This window comes from Crinia signifera, chromosome 3 (assembly GCF_055691185.1).
Source record: "Crinia signifera chromosome 3, ASM5569118v1, whole genome shotgun sequence".
NCBI lineage: Eukaryota > Metazoa > Chordata > Amphibia > Anura > Myobatrachidae > Crinia > Crinia signifera.
In genome coordinates this window covers 157639270-157661996 of record NC_139219.1, presented here as the reverse complement: position 1 = coordinate 157661996, position 22727 = coordinate 157639270, and the positions used below count along the sequence as shown (strand labels likewise).

At 42.6% G+C, this 22727-nt stretch overlaps 1 protein-coding gene across 2 annotated transcripts in view; it reads right to left on the bottom strand.

Moving 5' to 3' along the window:
* Positions 1-22727, bottom strand: part of TBC1D32 (TBC1 domain family member 32) — a 386630-nt gene that overhangs the window by 4519 nt on the left and 359384 nt on the right. For both annotated transcript variants that reach the window (XM_083176796.1, XM_083176797.1), the window contains one exon: positions 14465-14653. In XM_083176796.1, coding sequence (XP_083032922.1) covers positions 14465-14653 — 189 coding nt within the window. The remainder of the gene's footprint in view (positions 1-14464; positions 14654-22727) is intronic.

Below are 22727 nucleotides of genomic sequence, written 5' to 3'. Positions count from 1 at the left end.
CTGCTGATGACCAGCGGCCCTCTCTCCCAACAGCCGGGGAACGCTGTCTTTGTAATCGTTTGTGCTGCCAATTTGCAGCAGAGAAAGAAGGTCTGACGTGTACTGGGTGACATATTAGACAGAACTAATTTGCTCACTTTCCCTCAGCTTCAGGACCGCTTTGCCATCCCAGCCAGTAAACTGTTTCATTATATTCAGATCCGACACTGGTTCCAGAGCCTGCCTCCCCCCACTCCCCCCCAGTGGTGTAGCTAACTCTGTCCGATCTCATTTAACAACAGCTAGGGCGGGTGGGGAAATCTCTTTCTGGTATGACGTATGGTATGGTATGCTCAGCTTCGCTGGGAGAAAATTCTCGACATTATGTTATCGGATTCCCAATGGGAACGTATCTATATAGTTCGTCCTTTCAGATGTCTAAATGCGTAAATCACGCGGCGATGCATGTCAAACTGCTCAACAGATTGTACCTCACGCCTGATAGGTTACATACCTACTGGCCGTCCTGCTCCAAACATTGCTGGAGGGGCTGCGGTGAGGTAGGCCACCTCTATCATGTCTTTTGGTCCTGCCCCTTATTGCATAATTATTGGATGGATGTTTTTAAGCTGATCAATAAGGACATGGGCCTCGCCCTCAACCAGCCCCAACAATAGCATTATTGCACCTCTACCCCCCCGAAAGTTCCACCCCATTGTAGATATTTGCTAGGACAAATGTGTATCGCGGCAAGGGCCACACTAGGCCAAGCATGGAAGAATCCTTTACCTCCGATGGTGATAAAAGTTTTTCATAAAATCGAATTTCACTTTACAATGGAAACCGAATTTATCCCATACTCATCTACACCCTCCTCCCCAATTGTGAAATGGATGGCCTGGCATAACTATGTTACAGATGGGGAGGGAGTGGCCCTGATATCTCAGCCCTCCAGGTCATCCCCTTTGCAGTTTAGTCTGAACGAAGCACCTGATACCTGATGCTATCGGGGCTATATTTCCCTATCTCCTATGTTTATTATAATGTCTTATTCTTTTGCTGATCACTGTGTTGTGCTCTTTATTGTTATATATTGGATCCCCCCCCCCCCCCTAATTTCAATTTTTCTGTATTCTATTATCTTTGTTTGATGAAAATTCGGCACTTATGTAATATCTGGGCTCCCGATTTTCTTATGAGACCGCTGCGCTCGCCACGCTTCGGCCACACTATATAAAATCAACTCCATGTGTAGTTGGATAGTAGGGGTATGAAAAAATGGGGTGCATTTAACATGGGAGCCCAGATAATACATAAGTACCGAAAATTAAATTAAATATATAGATGGAGAAAGCAGGTGCCTATCACTAAATTAAGGAGGTCTATGAGGAAGACATCCTTGTACTTAATGCAGGTGAGAGTCGTAGAACTTTTAGGATGTCATATCAAAGCTTTTACTTGAGGAGCTGGAAAGTGGGTATTATTATCCTGTATTTATATGGTGCCACTTAGGATCTTCAGCGCTGCATCAGCAGATGGCACTGAAATAAGTATAAGGGTGACAGAAAACCCCAGGATTTGCAGCCATCAAAAATGATTGCAGTAAGAGAAAAAAGCACAAGAGGGAAGAGGGCCCTGCTCACGAGAGCTTAATCTAATTGGTGGTAGTGTGGGGGTTGCGGCAGGGGCAGTTGGATGAAGATTGCCTATGGTCCAGGGAAGTCTTACACCAGCCCTGTTCATACTGATACATGACAGTGGTTGAAGTGCAACTCTCATGGAGTTTCATGTAAAGTTGTGCGTCCTACCTCAAAATGTTCGTAAAGGATTATAAAGAAATATAGGAGTGATTACATCTATTTTTGCTTTTCAGAAAAACAGTTGCAGACAAACAATGTGGTTAACAGCATAAAATCAAATTGTTATACATACAGTACCCTGTAATACAATGATCTATGACAAACTGCTTTATTTGACGAACAGCACATATGGGAGAGTACAGTGGGAGTGGAAGAGACAGACAGAGGGTACAGTTTAAATTCTAGTTTAAATTACTTAGCTCCATTTTTGCTAACATTTACCACAATATCAGCAACGTTTGTGCTGATGAGTAAGTGATTCAGTATCCACCTATACAAGTAACAGAAATGGTATCAGACCACTGTTGGTTGCTGCATTTGAAGATAGAGCCCAGTTGGGGTCCTACCAGTCAGCACCCAGTTGGGATTCTAGCAGTCAGTGCCTGCCGAGTTTAGAGGCCACTGGGGGCATGGAAACATTCTTACCTGCAGGAGATGGTGAGAACCAGAAAACCTGATACTGCATTTGTGAAGCTAAGCTATGCCAACCAGCCAAGCATAGCTAGAGCCTGTGATATATCTGCAGGAAGCAGGCCAGAGTGAGAGACTTTGTGACTCATTTGCTGCGTGGCTGCCTAAGTATAGTGAGGGTCGAAGCAGTAATATAGTGCTTTGCACAGGGGTTAGCTGTTTATTTATTTTATTTGTGCTCACTGTAAAGTGTTATTTCATTTATTTAATAGAAAAGCTGTGGGTGCACCCTGATTAAGCACCTGGACATTGAACCCCTCTACTGAGTTCATTATCCAAGGTCATCCTGCGTTCTTATCATAACATATATCATTTAATTATAGATTGCCAGAAATCTTTTGATGAAACTTTCAAATTTGTAGATTACAAGCAGTACACTGGTCACCCAGTAGTATGAAGAGAATAGAAGAAAATGGATCCATTGACATGAAATAGAGGGGTGTTTGGCCCTATTATTGAGCAAAGGAAAGTGAGGACACATCTGTATATATATATATATATATATATATATATATATATATATATATATATATATATATATATATATATATATATATATATATATATTTATTTATTTCATTTGTCCTTTACACAGTTCCCAAAAGGTCAAATTGATTAACAGCTTGAAAGATTGAAATATTTGAAATTTAGCAATCATTATTTCTGTCTTTGTAGACATCACAGCTACAAGATGGATGGAGCTTACAACTTGGGGTTTGAATATAATGATACAACCTGAGGCAGCTGTCACAGGGAATTCGTTTATAAAAAAAATCTTGATTTCAAAGTTTATTGTAGTAGTATTTTAACGGTTGGTATATCTAATAATGCTTTTAGTTTCCTTACATAAAAAATAAATACATTTTATTGTAAAAGGGAAAAAAGAGATGCAATTTTTGTTGTCGGCTGCAGCCAAGTTCATTGCTGACCTTCAGTGCCATGGCCCAAATTCACACTGTACATCTAGTGCAAAGCTTTGGAAACAGCGCTTAACAAAACTAAACATTATGTACAGACAATGTATAATTAGATATTCACAGACGCATATGAGGTAGAGTAGATAAATTAGAGCCTTACAGGCTTGTTGCTACAGGGATGAATAAAAACATTAATCCATCATACTCCCTGGAGACTGAAACATCAAGCTTGTTTCTTATTTTGCATTTACATTTGTTTTCCTAATCAGTTTAGTTGTTCATAAACTATTTTAGATTATACTAAAGACAAGCAACTTTGAACACTTGCAGCCATAATAATTTACTTGAAATATAAAGACATGCGGTGCACTTGAAAAAACAGTGGAAGAACACCCAATTATAATAAGCCTTTTTGATAATATATAATAAACGCCTAGACAAAACGGAATAATTAACAATAAACTGAGAGAGCTGCTTATTTATCTAAGGATCCTGCAAAACTACAGTACATATTTCCTTTTATTTCCTTTGTAATCTGTATTCCACTAAAGATACAGTAGAGTACTCACTCTTCAATTAAATAAGATGAACATTGCAGTCAACATACAAGCAATAATTAATACTTTGCAACATTTACACTCTGTGTGGAGTATTAGAGACAGTATCACAAAGAACTAAATTGCAGCTCCTACTTACCGTGTTTGTTCAGTCACCGGCTCCTCCTTCACTCTTGGCAGGGGATACCAAACCATGACTCATGGGCACCACCTTTTTCCTTTCACTTCAGTGCAGTAGCACCAAAAGGAACAGAGTGGGTGCTAATTACCTGAGCCCAGATTTAGTGAAGGGGCCTGGATAAACTACTAAGGGGACTTGTGCCTGATTCTAGTCCACTTGTAAAAGCAATTTCTCTCTTTAATTGACAAAACCATGTGCACTGCAGGTGGGGCAGATGTAGCATGTGCAAAGAGATTTAGGTGGGGCTTGTACTTCAAACTGATATCTACAGTACAGTATGTGCCTATGCACATCCTTGCTGGCGGGTCGCCAGAACGTACGCGCTGGCGACCCGCCAGCAGCCTCGCCAGCGAGGAGACTGAGACGCGCGTGCGTCTCAGTCTCCGTCGCTAGCGTGGCGGAAACCCTGTCCGTCTCCGCCTCAGGGAGACGGACGGGGTTAGGGGGGGGTTAGGGGGGATGCGGGCAGGCGGCGGGGACCCCGGTTTACCGCCGGCAAGCCGGCGGGGACCCGGGGAAACGTTTGGAAGCGCCGTCGGAAGGGGGCGCGCGCGCCTCTCGTGCGCGTGCGTCCCCTTCTCACGATCGCCATGGCGCTGGCGGGGGATGGCGGCTGGCGACGCCAGCGCCATCCCCTGCAAAGATGGGAACAGACCCATCTGTATATTGCAGTGTAAAAAAAAAAGGGTACTTATATGTTAGTTGGGAGCCTACTATACTAAGTACGCTCATACCCCCACTATTCATGTCGGCATGGAGTTGATTTTATATAGTGTGGCGAGCGCAGTGAGCCACCGAGTTCGAAGCGCGGCGAGCGGAGGGGACACGTAAAACTAAGCAAATAGCTTAGTGGGCGCCCAACTAACATATAAGTACCAAGAAGCCAGTATTTACCCTGAACAGAAACAAAATACACCCAAATCTAACTCTCTCTGCACATATTACATCTGCCCCACCTGCAGTGCACATGGTTTTGTCCATTAAAGAGAGAATTTGCTATTGTGAGTGATCCAGAATCAGGCCCATTTTTCTGCTTTGAAGCACTGCTGATGGGGATATTTGTCACCCTTTGCAACTGTCAGTGCCCTAGTGTATGGTCTACCAACAATTACTTGTCCCTGGACTCGGTCAAGCTCCCATTCAATACATGAACATGTGCAACCGATCAATCACATTTCTGTAATTCAATAAAATACATATGTACACATTTCCTGTAAATCATACCAATGTGATTGGTTGGTATGAGTTAAAACTTTTGTAGATATACAACTACTTTATTAAACCTGACAATTATTTTTAATTAAAGTATTGTTGTTATTAAAATGAACAAAAACCAGTTCTGGTAATTTAACAAAGTACCCTCAAATCACCATCCTTGATCTGTAATTTCTTTATTCACTGTGCCTTGATGGATTTCAGTTTGAATTGTTTTTCTTATACTCAAAACAGTGAATAATAAGCAGCAGCTTTCATATTGTTTACCAAAGAACCAACAGGGTAAACAGCTATATTATCAAAAGTACTCCGTAGATAACTTACAAAATCCAACTGGAATTAAAAATATATATACGTAAAGCAAGACAACATGGGAGGTTTAGATCTTATTTTTAAATGGCAATTCTCAATTACTTAAAAAAACTGCAACATCAAATATTCCAAAAAAACACAACCTGGCTCATGTTGCTAATATGCAGCAAACCATTAAATAAAAGGTACTCTTTACTTAGAAGGGCGCCCACGATTTTGATCGTGGGCATCGTTAGTAAAAAATCTTGGGCATCTCGGGCATTGAATGCACTAAATAATCGGGTGCGATCAACCGACGAGATGCCCGAGATTTCCCATAGGGAACAATGTTAAATGTCTCAATTGACCCAATTTTCCTGTTCAATGCCTCAATTGACCCGATTTTTCCATAGGAAACAATGTTAAATGGGCCACAGAGGCCAAATAGGCACCCTGAAGTGTATAATGGCCACCCGAATTGTTAACACCACCCCACGATCAACGTCAACCCGATGCGTGGCGAGCGCAGCGAGCCCGCGAGGGGCGGCGGTACGTGTCCTACGACCTTTTCATACCCCCACTATCCACGTCGGCGTGGAGTTGAGAATAGAAAGTGTGGCGAGCGCAGCGAGCCACCGAGCCCGAAGCGTGGCGAGCGCAGCGAGCCCCGCGAGGGTACGCGGACAGCTGTGAAGCCCGCGAGGGGACGCGGATACCTGTGAAGGTATCCGCGTCCCCTCGCCACGCTTCGGGCTCGGTGGCTCGCTGCGCTCGCCACACTTTCTATTCTCAACTCCACGCCGACGTGGATAGTGGGGGTATGAAAAGGTCGTAGGACGCGTACCGCCGCCGCTCGCCACGCATCGGGTTGACGTTGATCGTGGGGTGGCGTTAACAATTCGGGTGGCCATTATTCACTTCAGGGTGCCTATTTGGCCTCTGTGGCCCATTTAACATTGTTTCCTATGGAAAAATTGGGTCAATTGAGGCATTGAACAGGAAAATCAGGTCAATTGAGACATTTAACATTGTTCCCTATGGGAAATCTCGGGCATCTCGTCTGTCGCATCGCACCTGATTTTTTAGTGCATTCAATGCCCGAGATGGCCGAGATGGGCGCCCTTCTAAGTAAAGAGTACCAAATAAAATTGTAATTGATCGATGCAAAAAAGTGAAGCAAAAAAGACCTACTTACGCAGGGTGCATATTTATTTTCATTATTTTTGTTTGAAGCTGACCTACACAATTTTCAAGATTTAATTAATGTAGTAAATATTTAGTTTAAGACGTTAATGTTTGCAACATGTTATAAGAACAGCAATGTAAAAGCCTTTCAGCTCTGAAGGAATAAATGCAAAATTTATGAATTGAAATGCTTGTGGCTGAATATGTATGTTTTTTTTTTTTATTGCTTCCAGCTACTGTAAACTAAGCTAAAATGCTGAACTGCAAAAAGAATTCTGAATGCTGCACCTACTCTTTTTCTTCCCAAACTGCTCTTAGGAATCTGCACAGGTGTACGCCGATAAACAAGTTTGTATTAAGGGGCATAATGTGTGCAAAGATAAAATTCCCCACTCCAATATTCCACCACCACCTGAATTGACACAAAGCATGATGATTACATGAATTCCGTTTGTTTACACTAAAGTCTGAATGGGCCTACACACGGAGAGATGTCTGAACAATGTTGACTGATCAGGATCACTCTGCAAGATCGCTCAGCACACATCCCTGCACAGCGATGTGTCAGTGATGTGTGCTGAGCGATCTGTCAGGGCCAGTGTTCTCTGGTGAGATCACTAGCCCTGACTGCCGATTAACTAGATTTATCCAGCATGCTGAATCTAAATTGACGGGCGATAGCGACACGCGGGGCTGCACATACCTATATCTATGGTCTAGATCTAGTGAGATCGCTTAGAAAATGCCCTGAAATTGCCCTGTGTCTAGGCCCCATGACACTACTTTCTGCATATACAGTAGCAGCAAAAATTATTTCCCAGACCAGGCAAAGTTTTTCCTATCCTCAATGGCTGACTTTTAGAGATCCTGTGCCCAATATTGCCTTTGTTTCCTGTTTCCTTAGCTGACAGAAGAGGAACCTGGTGTGGTCCTCTGCAATTGCAGCCCTTCAACTTCAAGGTTTCACATGATTAAGTATTCATAAATACTCCACTGCATACCACTAAGGTTGTGCATTGTTACTTGAGTTAGCCACCTCACTGTCCCAGCCTGAACCAATCAGAATATTCTCATGGGACTTCTCTAATAATAGGGTGTTTTCGCACCAAACCGTCTGAACTCCTGAAATTTAGCAGGAAATTAGTAAGTAGAAATAAGCAGCTTCAGAATAACTCTATCTGGCATAAACAATTATTTTATGTTCAAAGTTATATATATATATATATATATATATATATATATATATATATATATATATATATATACACACACACACACACACACACACATACACACACACACACACTGTATACACCTTCTGATATGTTTTGCATTTCCTAACCATGTTTTCCTGATTTTACCTACCAGTTTTATCTGATCCACACTGTGTCCGAGGATGCAGCATCAGACTGTCTGCATAAACAGTAATATGGATAATCCTCAGGCTATTCTGGATGACTGGCTCTCAAATGGCCACAGCATACCAACCAGGGGTCACTGCAACCATCACCACAAAACAGGACTGTACCTGAGCAGTATAGATCCTGCACAAGCACAGATAGACAACCATCTAAATTGTTAAAAGTAATTGTTATGCTATCAATTCTCAGCACTGATTTCCTTATAGATGGTAAATACCCACTGATAACAAAAACTACAACAGGGGCCCATAAAATAAAACATGGAATAAGCCAACTGATACTAGAGGTGTCATCCTTCACTGAACCTGTGAACCCCCAGTGGAAGCCAAGCTTCAAATAAATGTTCTCAAATGAATAGCATTTCTGAGTTTTATAGTTCACGACACCCTTCTGTTCTGGAAAAATCCATATGGTTTCAAGATTATACATTTTAAGGCCAATTTTCTAAGCAAGTATATCCTGTCCTTTATTTGGACATCTTTCAACAATCTGTTAAGATATCAAGTTATTGCGATGTCCACATTAAGGCATACCAGTTGAAACATAAGGAAGAGACTTCCTGCTTTACGTTCAGGAACATTTCTGGTAGACAAATTGTTAAAGGTTCCAACACAAAGTCTTATTTAAAGATAGGGCGTGATAAATAAGGAAGGAAGGGGCTAGAGCAAATGGATTTTTACAGTAAAGCAGTTGAACACATGATCTTTAAGAAAACACTAATTCTCTGATAGAGGTGATTAGTGTCAGAAAATCTGTTTTTGATACAAATTATGTCAGACCATGCAACGATTCTCCAGTCTTCAACTGTTCGTTTCTTGTTAATTCATGCCCAGTGTAGCCTCTGTTTCCTGTTCTTAGTTGAGAGTAGAGGAACCGCATGTAGTGTTGTGATACAGGGACATTATTGTCTAATTTGTGCAAATCTCGACCAGTAATTATTTTCTCTTCTGACCACTCTTAATAAAAATATATTTTCACACATGAAATAAATCTTTTTTGTTTTGCACACCAGTCTATGCAAACTATAGAGACTGCGGTGTTTGAAAAGATTAACCAGAAGATCAACAATGTCTGAGATACCATACCCTCCAACTGCACTGATTTAGCCGGGACAGTATTGGTTTTTAATGGTCTGTATCAACTAAATCTAACCGTACCGATAGTACCAGTTTTTGAGGTGGCTCAGAGTCCAGTGACTCAGGGAGTTGCCTGGCTGGCTCTGCTCTTTCAGCAGTGTGAGGGGGAGTGGCTGGCCAATAATACATCTCCCATAGTGTGCTGCAGGTGGAGTCAGCGGGCCCGCCTACCCCTGCTCATTGATTCCTCCATGGCACGGCAGAAGAACACCTCTCCCGAGTCTCCTGTCACAGATAGAGTGACACAACCAGCAGAAGCATACTGTATCTATGTGTACAACTGCAGGGGGTCACACAATGCAGCACACTTCAGGACTGGGAGGAGGGGGGGGGGGGGGGAGAGCAGCAGCCTCTTCTTGTTCTTTTCCATTTGTATTGGGCCTTACCTGTAGGCAGATCCTTACCGCCAGCATGAACCTACTGCACCTAATAACAGAGAAAGTGCTCTCCAGGGAAAAGTGCATCACCCAGAGTCTGACTGTAACTAGTGCTGCATTGAGTGCAGGGCACCTTTGCTGGATGGAGGCAGCAGCCAGAGAGTGAAGGTGAGCAGGAGGACAGTGGTGGTGCAGTATAACTGTGAGTGTGAGCAGCCATGTACTGCAAGCAGAAGTAGCTACTGATATGGATATAGATCTGTATATTAGGGCGGAGTGAAAAAAATGAAATTGAGAAATTCAAAATCGGCTAGTGTGGAAAAGTTGTGACTTGACTTGAATAAGAAACGCGCTAAAGCATTTTGATCTGAGTCAACATCTTCTGTTCTGGCAAGAGGCCTGAAGTTTCACTTTTTTGGTGAAAATGACGAAAACTATGAAGATGCTCCGATCTAGTTAAAATTATGTCAGGATGTCTTAGAGTGGTTCATTAATATACTTTAGCATAGTAAAAGAGAGTACGAGATTGTCCTAGTGCAAAGTGAATGACTTTGGTGGGAGGAAAAATCCCTAATAATTGACCCATTTTCATGGTCACAATTGTGAATATTGTTTGTTTTCTCCTGAACGTGTTTATAATAGAAGAAGCACAAATACTCTAAATGGTGTTTCGGTGACACTGTGTGAAATATAACACTGCATAATAGCCCTTAATCAGACCTGATCCCAGTACAAATTTGTTCTCAAAATGGGCAAAACAAATGCTGCATTGCAGGTGGGGCAGATGTAACGTGCTGAGAGAGTTAAATTTGGGTGGGGTGTGTTGAAACTGAAATCTAAATTACAGTGTAAAAATAATGCAGCCAGTATTTACCTTGCACAGAAACAAAATAACTCACACAAATCTAAAGGTGGCCATACATCTACAGATCGATTGTCAGATTGGGCCGGTTGGAACAAACAGCTGGTAATATCTGAATGACAGTTTTTCAGCATTTCAAAGCAAATGGTCAACTGTCATTTGCTCTCATCTTTTACCAAGATTTTGTTCCAACCAGACAGATCGGACAATAAATCTGTAGATGTATGGCCACCTTAAATCTCTCTGCACATGTTACATCTGCCCCACCTGCAGTCCAGCATTTTTTTGCCCATTTTGAGAACAAATTTGTACTGCGATCAGGTCTGATTAAGGGCTATTATGCAGTGTTATATTTCACACAGTGTCAATGAAATTCCATTTAGAGTATTTGTGCTTCTTCTATTATAAACACGTTCAGGAGAAAACACACATTTATTCACAATTGTGACCATGAAAATGGGTCAATTATTAGGGATTTTTTCTCCCGCCAGTCAGTCATTTGCACTAGGACAAGCTCGTACTGTTTTTTACTATGCTAAAGTATATTAATGAACCACTCTAAGACATCCTGACATAATTATAACTAGATTGGAGCATCTTCATAGGTTTCGTCATTTTCACCTAAAAAGTGAAACTTCAGGCCTCTTGCCAGAACAGAAGATGTTGACTCAGATCAAAAAGCTTTTGCACGTTTCTTATTCAGGTCAAGTCACAACTTTCCCACACTAGCCGATTTTGAATTTCTCAATTTCAGTTTTTTCACTCCGCCCTACTGTATATACACAGCTAGGGGCAGGCCCCTTTAAAATAAAAACTGCTTAGCACACATTTGGAAAGTGGAAAGGGGGTGTGACCATGCCTACTTTCACGTTGGCCACATCCCCTTCCCAAATGTGAACCGATTTCTGCCCTTCAGATGTTGGAGGGTATGAGATACTTCAACCACTCTGTGTGGCAACAACATACTTTTTACATTCAATGTCAATGATTCCCCATTCTGGTATTTGGTCTAAAAAGAACTTCTTGACCTTGTTTGTATGTTTTTATGAACCGAACTGCTACCACATGATTGGCTGATTAGATAGTTTCAACAATTGGAAGGTGTACAGTACATAATAAAACATCTGCAATAGTTTGTGTTGTGTGGTCTCTGATTCACTGTGTATACCATCATGTTCACTCTTTATAAACCTACAGTATTCTTACAAAACAAGCCACCACAACTTTTGCCAAATATCATTTTTGTCTTTATTGTCTTTTATTCTTTAACCCTGTGAGTGCCAACGTTGCTGTGAGAGATCCTCAAAATATCTGCTAAAAATGCCAGTGTAACTCACAGCGACTGTTCTTTTAGTATAAATAAATACAAATACAGCCAAGTACGCTGGCATTATTAGCAGATATTTTGAGGGACCTGAAATCGCTTCCTGATTGGCTGGACAGTGCTAACCTCTGACTGTGTGCGCGCTGCACTGTGCTGTGCTCCAGGCTTCAGTCAGCTCTGAGTGTGACCCCCCTTTATCCCCTGTGGCTGCAGCTGTGTCAAACTGGCAGTGGCAGTGCTCCCCTAAGTTGCCCCTGCTGCCCTGCTGGCCCCCCTGGCCAATGTTGCCCCCCGCTGCTCTGGCCTAGAGCATGCAACCCTTGGCATAGAGCATGAGAAGCCTTAAGTAGCCCCCACCCCCCAGCCCCTGCTGCCCTTCTACTCAGCCTAGATCATGCTACCACTAGCATGGAGCATGAAACACTGAAACCCCTGCTATCGAGCATGAAACCCATAGCATGTAGGTAAGCAAGATTTATGTGGCATAATATGTAATAAGCATTACGGTGTGTATTAGGCATTATGTTGTGTGGTATAGTTAGTACTGGACATTACAGCGGGTGGCATGATGTGTAATGGGCATTATGGTGGGTGGCATTATGTGTAATGCGCATTATGCTGGGTGGAGTTCTCTGTAATGGGCATTATGGTGGGTGGCATTATGTGTAATGGGCATTACGGTGGGTCGTGTTATGCGTAATGGGCATTACGGTGTGTGGCGGTATGTGGAATGGGCATTACAGTGTGTGGCATTATGTGTAATGGTCATTACAGTGTACAATATTTTATTTTGGGAGGGGCGCGAAACATACCCTTGCTCCGGGCACCATGGCACCTAGCTACACCGCTGACAGGGTACATACTTTATCTGTTTTTAGTAAAAGTTTTTTTCTGCTCCCTATACAGACTCATTATATACAAGTTTGCTTTCAATTGAAACAGTACAGTCTCCTTGTGCATTCTAACCACATTATGTTGTGACTAAAAAGCATTTCCATCAAAAAAGACACCAGGGGCAAGATGTAATAGGGTGCAAATTTTTAGACAGCAAAAAAATTGCACCATATCGCACATATGCGATTTTTCCCTGAAATTCACACATCTAATAGGGTGCAAAGTTTTAGACAAGTCAGAAATCACTTGCGATTCTCCTGGTTCCAAAGTATGGGAGACCCCCAGTCATTTTTCCTCTGTATATTTGGAAGAGGACTGGTCCAAGAGCCTGGTGCTGGTTTCTTAAATACGGGGGAATATCACTGATCTGTGCATGGTTCTATCAAACTCGCCAGACTGGATCTGGTCTCTTTACTTTTTGGTCATGTTTAGAGTACGATTTGAAAAATCGCATCCTATTGCATTTACGATTTTGATGTTTTCTATGAGAAAACATCTGGATGCAATTTGGGTACTTGTGCAGTTTCACGGCACCACCTAAAGCTATGCTGTAAGTGTAGCCCAACAGCAGCCTAGCGTAGTTAGTGTAGTGTCCCAGCGGCAGCCCTGCGTAGTCAGCGTAGTGTCCCCGTCAGGCAATGTAGTCACTGTACTGTCCCCGCGAGCTGCAGCTCTGTCCCTGGCATCCCTGGCAAGCCTAAGGAGCGCCTCTCACACAGCGCCAGTGACAGCCAGATCCCCTGTGCTGGCGGACGCCGGCGGAGAGGCGATTAAGCAGGCGCCAGAGGAGAGGCGCTCTATCTGCCTGAGACGCACAAGCGTCTCATATGCAAGTGCGTCTCAGTAATTGGTGCAGCAGGGTTGCCCGTGTCCGCTTCAGGGAGAACGCGGTACACATTCACATCAGGCAGGTTAAAAATGGTAAATGGTTTCCACACAATGACACAACGCTGACTGACTACGCTAACTGCGGAATGCTGACTGACTATGCCAACTGCGTAAGATCTGTCCTTGGTTTTCAATTTTCAGCCAATATATATGAAATTATTTACATGACATGTATGTAGTACTAACATATAGCAGTTAAAGATACACATTTACATGAATCCTAACCAAGTATGATATGCCTGCAGAACTGTACTGTAGGTTACTGCATTTGTTACTTGGTTCATGGTTCTAGCATTCAGGTTCTGAGAAATAATACACATAGATAAAGCAGATTGGGAGCAGGATGCTCTAAAACAAAATGGTCATTTTTAATAAAACAAAGAGAAATATCTATGAGAACTTAGACCCCACTGATGGCCATCAGCTACACTCTAATGTTCTCTTCAGACCATGTACCAGACACAGATTATTATTGATATTTTTTTACTGCTCTATTCCTACCCTTTAGGGGTAATTTGTTTACTACAAGATAGTACCCATGTCTATCTTATATCAATGGTACGGAAAAGCTCAAACTGATTACTGCAAATAGGCCTCAAGCCACTGACTATTAAAGTACAGCAAATTACAGTATCACTTTTAGCTTGCAGGAGAGAAAGCCGGAACCTGGGAATTTTGCAAAAGCTGTATACCATCTAAAAGCTGGGGACGGAAAGCAATAAAGTGTTAAACCTTTGACACTAGGAAATTATGGATACAGCCTTTTATATTACTATAGGGAGGGTTTGAAGTGAAAGGAAAAAAATACAATAAAATAAATGGAGAGTCTCTTCCATTTCTACAAAGCAATGGAAAAAGAACACCTCATTTCATGTTTTCTACATCACATGTTCCAGGACAGACTTACTTTCAAGAAGACTTGTAGATCTTGGGCTTGTGTGTGTTGTAGGATGTCCTGCTGCAGATGTTTGAATATTGCGATACACAGATACACCTGGTAATCTGCCCCCAGAATAATACATACAGCAATGTAGTGACATATGTCCCAAAAGTCCAGGTAATTCCAGAAACACTGATTTAGCCAATGCTGACAAATCTGAAAAACATAATAATAATAATAATAATAATAATAATAATGTAACTGTTTAATGGGAAAAAAAATATTTTGTTAATGTTATTTTTTTTATATATAACCATTAGCCCAGACTCAAAAACTTTTGAGCGCCATCTACCCTCCTGAACATCAGGGCTTCCTGCACTTTACCAGTAAGTAATCTCATACACTACACACTTATAATCATCCATTGATCAAAACATCTTAATTGATTTATATTAGTATGAGGATATAGGGTCTATATGCATCTCGTTACACCCCTTCCACCGATCAACAAAATTGAGCCATATTTAAAGAAAAATGTTCAGAGGATTATTCTCATTGATGTGCCAAAGTGTCCAGATTATAAATTCATTTTGTCTTACATCTTCAAAGGGCCATTACTCTGTTCCCTCCTCAGGGTGCTTTAGGTATGTGATCAATCAACATACTTTTTATTGTAGCCACTTGGTGACCTTTTTCTAGGCAATGCCTGGTGACTGGTTTATCAGTTTCTCCTGATTCCAGGGCCAATCTGATCGTGATTCTGTGATTGGCCATTCGATCTCGGAAGGGTGTCTTCGTCATCCCATAATACATGCCGTATGAGCAGACCAAAACATAAATCACGAAGCCTGTCATACAGGTCAATTGGTGTCTTATTTTCAACCGTCGCCTGGTATAGGGATGGGCTATTGTGTCGCCCACGAGCATTCCATTACAGGTTGTGCACCCTTTACAGCATACACATCCCATCTTTAGGCATCTTAACCAATGTGTCCCACTCTTTTCTGGTCGCAAGGTAAAAAACCTGTGTGATCTGCATACAATCTGCATGCATTTTGACTATATAATCTCACTGTATGTACACAGCATTAGGATTTTAACCCCTTCAGTGGTGTTTTCTTTTAGGGAGCGCTCCCCACTGGGCGAGTTTTTTCATGGTGAGCGCTCCCTATATAAAAAAAAAAACACTGCTGTGTCCTCGGGTCCGGGCAGCACCCCGTCCCTGCCTGCGGCAACCTGGCTTGTCATAAGCTGGCGCCACAGGCTGTAATACAACAGCCGGGGTGGGGTGAGCCGGAGACATGGTGGAGGAGAGGGAGCCGAGCAGCACTGAAACAAGCTGAGTTCAGCGATGAACTCAGCAGCGCTGCCTGGCGCTAAACACTGGAAATCCCAAGAATTTTCCAGGCTTGCCAGTCTGGGCATTAAGGCATAGCCCGGAAAATTCTCGGGATTACCATTGAAGGGGTTAATGACTGCTTAGAGCAAAGCTATATAAATCAACTCACTTTCTTATAAATCTAATCAAAAGATATTAGTGGTGTCAAAAATAGAGAAAAAGAGGTAGATACTGTATTATATTAGAGTTGTATGTTACCTGATAACTGCTGCTGTTCCAAATGTTTGAAAGGCTGCAACAGACCACCATTTTCAGTGCTGGAGGGTTGGAGTGATTTTGTTGATCTATGCTACCATACATATACAGCTTGTGTACTGAACATCCCGTTAGATACTGCATGCCTTTAGCAATTGATATTTAGGCCCTTATTCTGATCGGTGCGGCCGGATCCGATTATGCAGCCAGGACCGTGCGTGCGAAACCCCGCCTTCCATACGGATCGCCAACTCCGTCCGTACGCGGTAAGAAGCTGGCCGAACGGAACGCACGTGTATTTTTCACGGAATACGCCTCCTCCATCTAAGGGAACCTCCCCCATCATTCGATGGTCGCAGACCATCGAATGCAGGACCGAGTGGTCCACTAGCTCCTGCAACCTCAGACCACACGGACATTTTTCTGTGCAAAAGCAGGGATCTGGGCGGGCAGCTGACATCCGGCGATGTTATATGTCCACCCCCTACACGTGCGTCACGGCCGCATTACCATATGTACGCCCAGCGTTTGCATGGGAACGCCCATGAAACGCGGGGCGTATGCATATGGTAATGAGCCCAAATAGCCCTTCACGCCCCTCTCCACCCCCTGTTCGGATTGTTCACATATCATGCAGGATTTGGCCGTACGCCCCGCTCGCACATGCGCAGACACAAAACATCGGCGGGCCGAACGCACGCGGATATATCTGCACCGACCAGAATAAGGGCCTTAGTTCTGAATTCTGATTTGATTCTTGAATGAACCAATAATGAAACTTTCCCTTGGTGCATCCATAAAAATAGTGTAGCATCAAAACAGATGAGTATGGGTTATTGGCAGGGCCGGTGTAAGGCTTCTCAGCACCCTAGGCAAAACTTCAACCTACTCTCCCCCCACCAAAAAAAAAATCATGTAGTCCTCCCAGCCCCCCCCGGGAAGGTGGGCAAGTCCCCTGCTTTCCCTGGAGGACCCCTGCACCCTCCCCTTTGCCATCCACAACAGAGTACAAGGAAGAGGGGGCAGGAATGTAGGGAAGTATGTCTCAAGGGAAAGTATGGAGGTGAGGTCTTAGACGTTCCACAGACGCCACCTGCATTAAGTACAAAAAGGATCCTCATAGACATCCTTGATTTTTTGATTTGCAGACTTGGTGGCGCCCCCCAGATCCCGGCGCCCTAGGCAGATGCCTAAAGCTGCCTAATGGTAGAGCCGGCCCTGGTCATTGGGTCAACCAACCAAAGGTTGCTATGCATTGGGTCGACCACTGATGGTCGACATGGCTTAGGTCAACACCTGAAATAGGTCAACATGTCTAAGGTCGATATGGATGGAAGGTTGACACAAGCATTAGGTTGACAATGACTAGGTCAACAGTCAAAAGGTCAACATGGGTTTTTCACTTTTTATTTGTCCTGTCAACGTGTCTAAGGTCGACATGGACACCATATCGGTGCACTGCATCCCTTTGCATGGCTCACTGCGCTCGCCCCGGGTTTACATATAAGCAAGTGCTGAGACACCCACTTGCTATGACTACAGATGCAGCATTACTGTACTTTCAGTTTTGTCTTTAGACTCACCAAGCTCACACCATCTATACTTGGCACCAGCCCTATGGCATGTTCAATTTCTCATCTGAGTATGGCCTATTACTGGATTCAGTATGAAATCCCGGCGTTCAAAATCACGACAAGGGGGGACGTGGATCGCCCCCCCTTGCAGGCTCGCTGCGCTCACCACGCACTGGGCCCGGTGCCTCGCTACGCTCGGCACGCTAATTTATTCTCCCTCCAGGGGTGTCGTGGACACCCACGGAGGGAGAAAGTGTCGGGATTTCGGCGTCGGGATTGTGAACGCCGGGATCCCGACCGCCGGGATTTTAACTGCATCCCCTATTACTGTATGTTGACAGCTGTAGATTTCTGTCTGTCAGGTACATGCAAAGACAAAATAAAATTTGCAGTTTGTGTTAATATTGCCATAGCATTAGACTCAGGTATCTACAGTAATAGAAGCATGGTTTGTTGTTTGCAGGATGTAATTTATGAGAAACCCCTTTTAGTCCAGTGTTAACCCACCCCACTATCTCTGATGCTAAATAGCACATGCATTGGTCAGTTTATTACACCCTAGGCTACTTGAGCAGTTTCAGCAGTTGAACTGAATATGCATTTCAATATAAGTTTTCTGTCCAGGTAATGATGAGACATTTCCACCCAATACCAAGGACACAGGAGTGCTGGGTGATAAGTGTATGTTACTAAATATTACATTGGCTTGGTACATATATATATATATATATATATACATATGCTGCTTCTCAAGTCACCCCTCTCTGTGTGCCAGGCCCAAAGCATCTTGGCAACACTTCTACTTTTCACACAAAAGTTGCATCCAATATACAAAAATAAAACTACTGTAGTCAACAAAACAGTTACACTAGTATATGCAGACCACTGTGATGTGTGATATTAATACATCTTTGTGCAACTGAGTCTGATCTGTACAAGAAGGGCTCCAATGCAAATAGCCATACTTTTATTATGCCAAGTTCCAATGTGCTTAATCTGTGACTTTAGTAGCACAAGAATTGGTTTCACCCGTACTATACAAAGTCACAGCCTAGTGTCTCTAATAACCAGCTTTCAGTTCTTTGCCGATTCTGGGATATGTATCTGCACATCTGCCACATAGCGTATAGATGCTAGGTTTAGGAGGACACATCTGTATATAGAGAGGGCACCAAACAGTAACCAAAAAGTTTAAATGCTTACTCTAGAGGTAGTATATTCTTATCAACATTTCAGCTATGTCCCATGGTAACCCATAGATTAACAATATACAGACCCAAATTAATCCAAGGGAGCCACACACACTACCCTTCTTCTGTGGAGTCACATTTTGGATTCCAATTGTGGTGCACTCTGTTGTTGTCTTTTTTGGGACGTGAGCGTAGAACTTTGCAATATGTGTGTGTGTGTCTGTCTATATGATAAATACACAATCCAAATGGATGTAATATGAAACAGCCTACAAAGTTCAATGCATCCAAACTCACCAGACCTGGAATATAATATAAAGGTCTGAAATTTTGAAACCGTGAGAAGAGTTGCAAGTTATTGTATGGAAACTGCATGGGATTTTCATAGTAATGAGACTCTGTACAAACTAAAAACCTCTTTATTATGAATGTCAATAACATATTTCTAAAAACATTTCCATCTGCCGCAACCGCACAATATGTCACAAACAAAGCTGCAGTGCCTGCTTTTTTTGTTATAACTTTCTCAGTGGAAAAAGAATACGAATATCTTATATTTGATTAGCTGAACACAAGGGCTACTTTACGTTGGCAAGATGGTGCTGCTTGAATATATTTAGTTCACATTAAAGAAGGAATGGATTGAAATATAACTGAAAGAGTCTTTTAATTTCCTCAGCATGTAATTCACATATTTCAGCCATATTCAAAGTTAATTGAAGTTGTATATTAAAACATTTTCAATAGCAGTTCGCAGCATGTTCATTGCAGAGACAAATTTAGCTGTTGGGGGTCACTGCTGCAAATGCCAGCTACCTACACAAGTGTATTTATGTATAATCGAAATCAGGAAAAGTTCCCATTAAATACAGTATCCCTGAGTCAAGGAAAATATTAGTTGGGTATTGAACTACTGGTAACATGACAAAAGTCTATTTTCAATATGTCTTTGGATAAAGATTTGCAAAAGGTACAAAGTATGGTACAGTATGCACCAGTTTAATTATTGCTAATTAGGCAATAATTTAAAGTTGCTTCGAAACAGGCAGATTGAGTACTGTATTGCTTATATATGGTTATATTGGTTATATGATAGTATTGGACGTCAGTCCTTTAGGATGTTAGGGGTCTAGTGTCTGAAGGGTCTAGTTATAAAGGGTCAGTTTTAAATTAATAGCAGCGTTATACCGGCGTTCTATTAGTTATAACTTCATTGGATATGGATTGTGAATGGACTCCTCTCTCCATCTCCATTGCATCAACAGGTAACTATCCAGCATTCAATACTGTAGGTGGGCTGCAGAGCATTCCACCTCTTATGCTGAATTTATTTAAACATCTAGGTAACTATCCAGCATTCAATATACTGATCTGGGCCCCAGAGCATTTCACCTCTTATGCTGAATTTATTTAAACATCTAGGTAACTATCCAGCATTCAATACACTGATCTGGGCCGCAGAGCATTCCACCTCTTATGCTGAATTTATTTAAACATCTAGGTAACTATCCAGCATTCAATACACTGATCTGGGCTGCAGAGCATTCCACCTCTTATGCTGAATTTATTTAAACATCTAGGTAATCATATTTCAGAAATCAACTGCAGAATATGACTTTAAATCTTTACAAAGCTGTTATTGTGTTTTTTTTATCTGTGCTATGTCATTTGTTAGGTCTGATTAGCACCTATTGCTGGTGGGGGAGGTGTATTGGAAGGGACAGTGAAATCAGGATGGACATATGTTTCTTTAGGCTGATATATTCATTATAGTATTGGACATCATTCCTTTAGGACGTTAGGGGTCTAGTGTTTGAAGGGTCTAGTTATAAAGGGTCAGTTTTAAATTAATAGCAGCGTTATACCGGCCCTCTACCCAAGGAAACCAGAAGGCAAACAACAAACCAACATTACTTCTGAAGGACTGCATTATAATAAGAAAAACTCAGGAACATCATGTGGCCTCAACTCACCTTTGCCATAAGAACGCCTGGACCAGGCCCACCACCCCTGGCTGAGAACACCAGGATTGCCCCCAGGTCTACCTCTCATGGGGCCTTATTCTGGTCTGTGCGTACTTTCCTGCACTCTTTGGGATGGCGTTTTTTAGCCGTCTGCGCATGCGTGGGCAACGCTATGCGCATGTGCCACGCACGGTCTCCGTACTTGTTCTCACCAATACTGTACAGAAATGTGCACCGCATTCACTCGTGAAATATGGGCGTATTATGGGCGTCATTCGGAAGTACACAGGGGCGTAGTTTCAAAGTGGGCTAAACTGGGCGTAAACATGGGCGTACACAAGGGAGTGCACTAATTATGGTACGCGTACATTCGGACAGCACACCGAATGCACGCGAACAAAAAGGCAGGAAACATGCGGTCTTCATAAGCAAGTATTGCTTTGCGGACACCACTCGGTCATGCGCTAGGCATTCGGAACGCCCAATCAGTACGGGCGCACCTCAACCAATGTCAGCTGAACACAATACAATCCACTCCTTTACTCATTACTCATTAATTACACTTTTGTCATTGCTTTAATTGGAACCATTGCAGCTTAAATGGACCATTACAAAACACACAAATATGTATTAGGATGTAATTGATTCCAATTCCAAACAAACACTTTTTAATGAGGTTGCCTAATTGCATAAGTGGGTCATGTGACAGATTTCGGAGTTCAGATAATAGTGGTGAGTTTTGCGAAAATACACCGCATCGGTGCGTACGGGCAGGTTCCCGTCCGTTCTGACGCGTTAAGACCGTGCATACGCTGTAAGACCGTGCAGGATATGTGTGTGTCCACCGCACACGCAAAGGTTTGGATGTCGTCCGTAAACACGCCCTCTTCTTAAAGTGTGAGTCCGTCCTAATGCGGAGGACCGGTGGGCGTTTCTTCGTACGATGTCCGCACAACGTGGCGTGCGGACCGCTCCGAAATAATTCGGAAATATACGCACCAACCAGAATAAGGGCCATGGTGAGCATGGAGCTGTAAAGGGGAAGCACCAGACCCAGCCTATGCAGCAACTCTTCCCCCATACTTTTATGTGCTCCCCACTTTCTCATAACACCTGTACTGATCTCATGAGACCAAGACATTGATGACCCTACGAAAATGATTTCTTATATTTCCCTGTTCATGTCTTTTCTCTCCTCCCCCCCCCCACCCCTGCAGCACACATCTACCCCACCATGTGCTTTTCCTGTATTGTGTACCTCTGCAGATTGCACACCCTGCCAGTGCTGACCTATGCTGTTCACCCAGATGGTTGTCTCTGTTGGTTTCTCTGTCGGCAGGATGTGGGTCACGTGGATGTTTTTGTGCAGGGATTATCATACTATCACACAAGTATTTGCTTTCCAATATATGCATTTGGGTCCTTGTATGGCTCACTTCCTACAGTGTAACCTTCGTAGTGAGCCGGCCATGGCTGCCTCATCTGGTGCACTTGTTGTTGGGATAAAAACATGGACCCGAGTATACACTGAAATCACCTATTTTTGGTAAATTCTTTTAGGGGTAATCTATTCCACCCAGGGTAATCCTACGTAGAGCGCCTGAAATGGCTGCTGCACCTGGTACCTTGTCAGGGTGGAGTACACAACCCATGGAAGTTATTATCCAAATGCTGCACCAATCCTGCATTATGCGTACTGTGTGCTCAAGGTTATTTTTTTGTTTGTGACTGTACTATCTATATCCTCTGTATTATGTGCATTGTTTATTAATGTCTGTAAAGCACCTTGAGTCCGGTTGGAGAAAGTGTGCTATATAAATTAAACTTACTATACCTTTAAACTAATAGGTAAAATTATTATGTTTGTAAAGAAATGATACACATAAATCAGGGCTGCAGATATAAATGTATTTGTATAGAAGGGCATTTGTACTAAAAAACCTCAATTAGGGCAATGGGTAAGTCCAC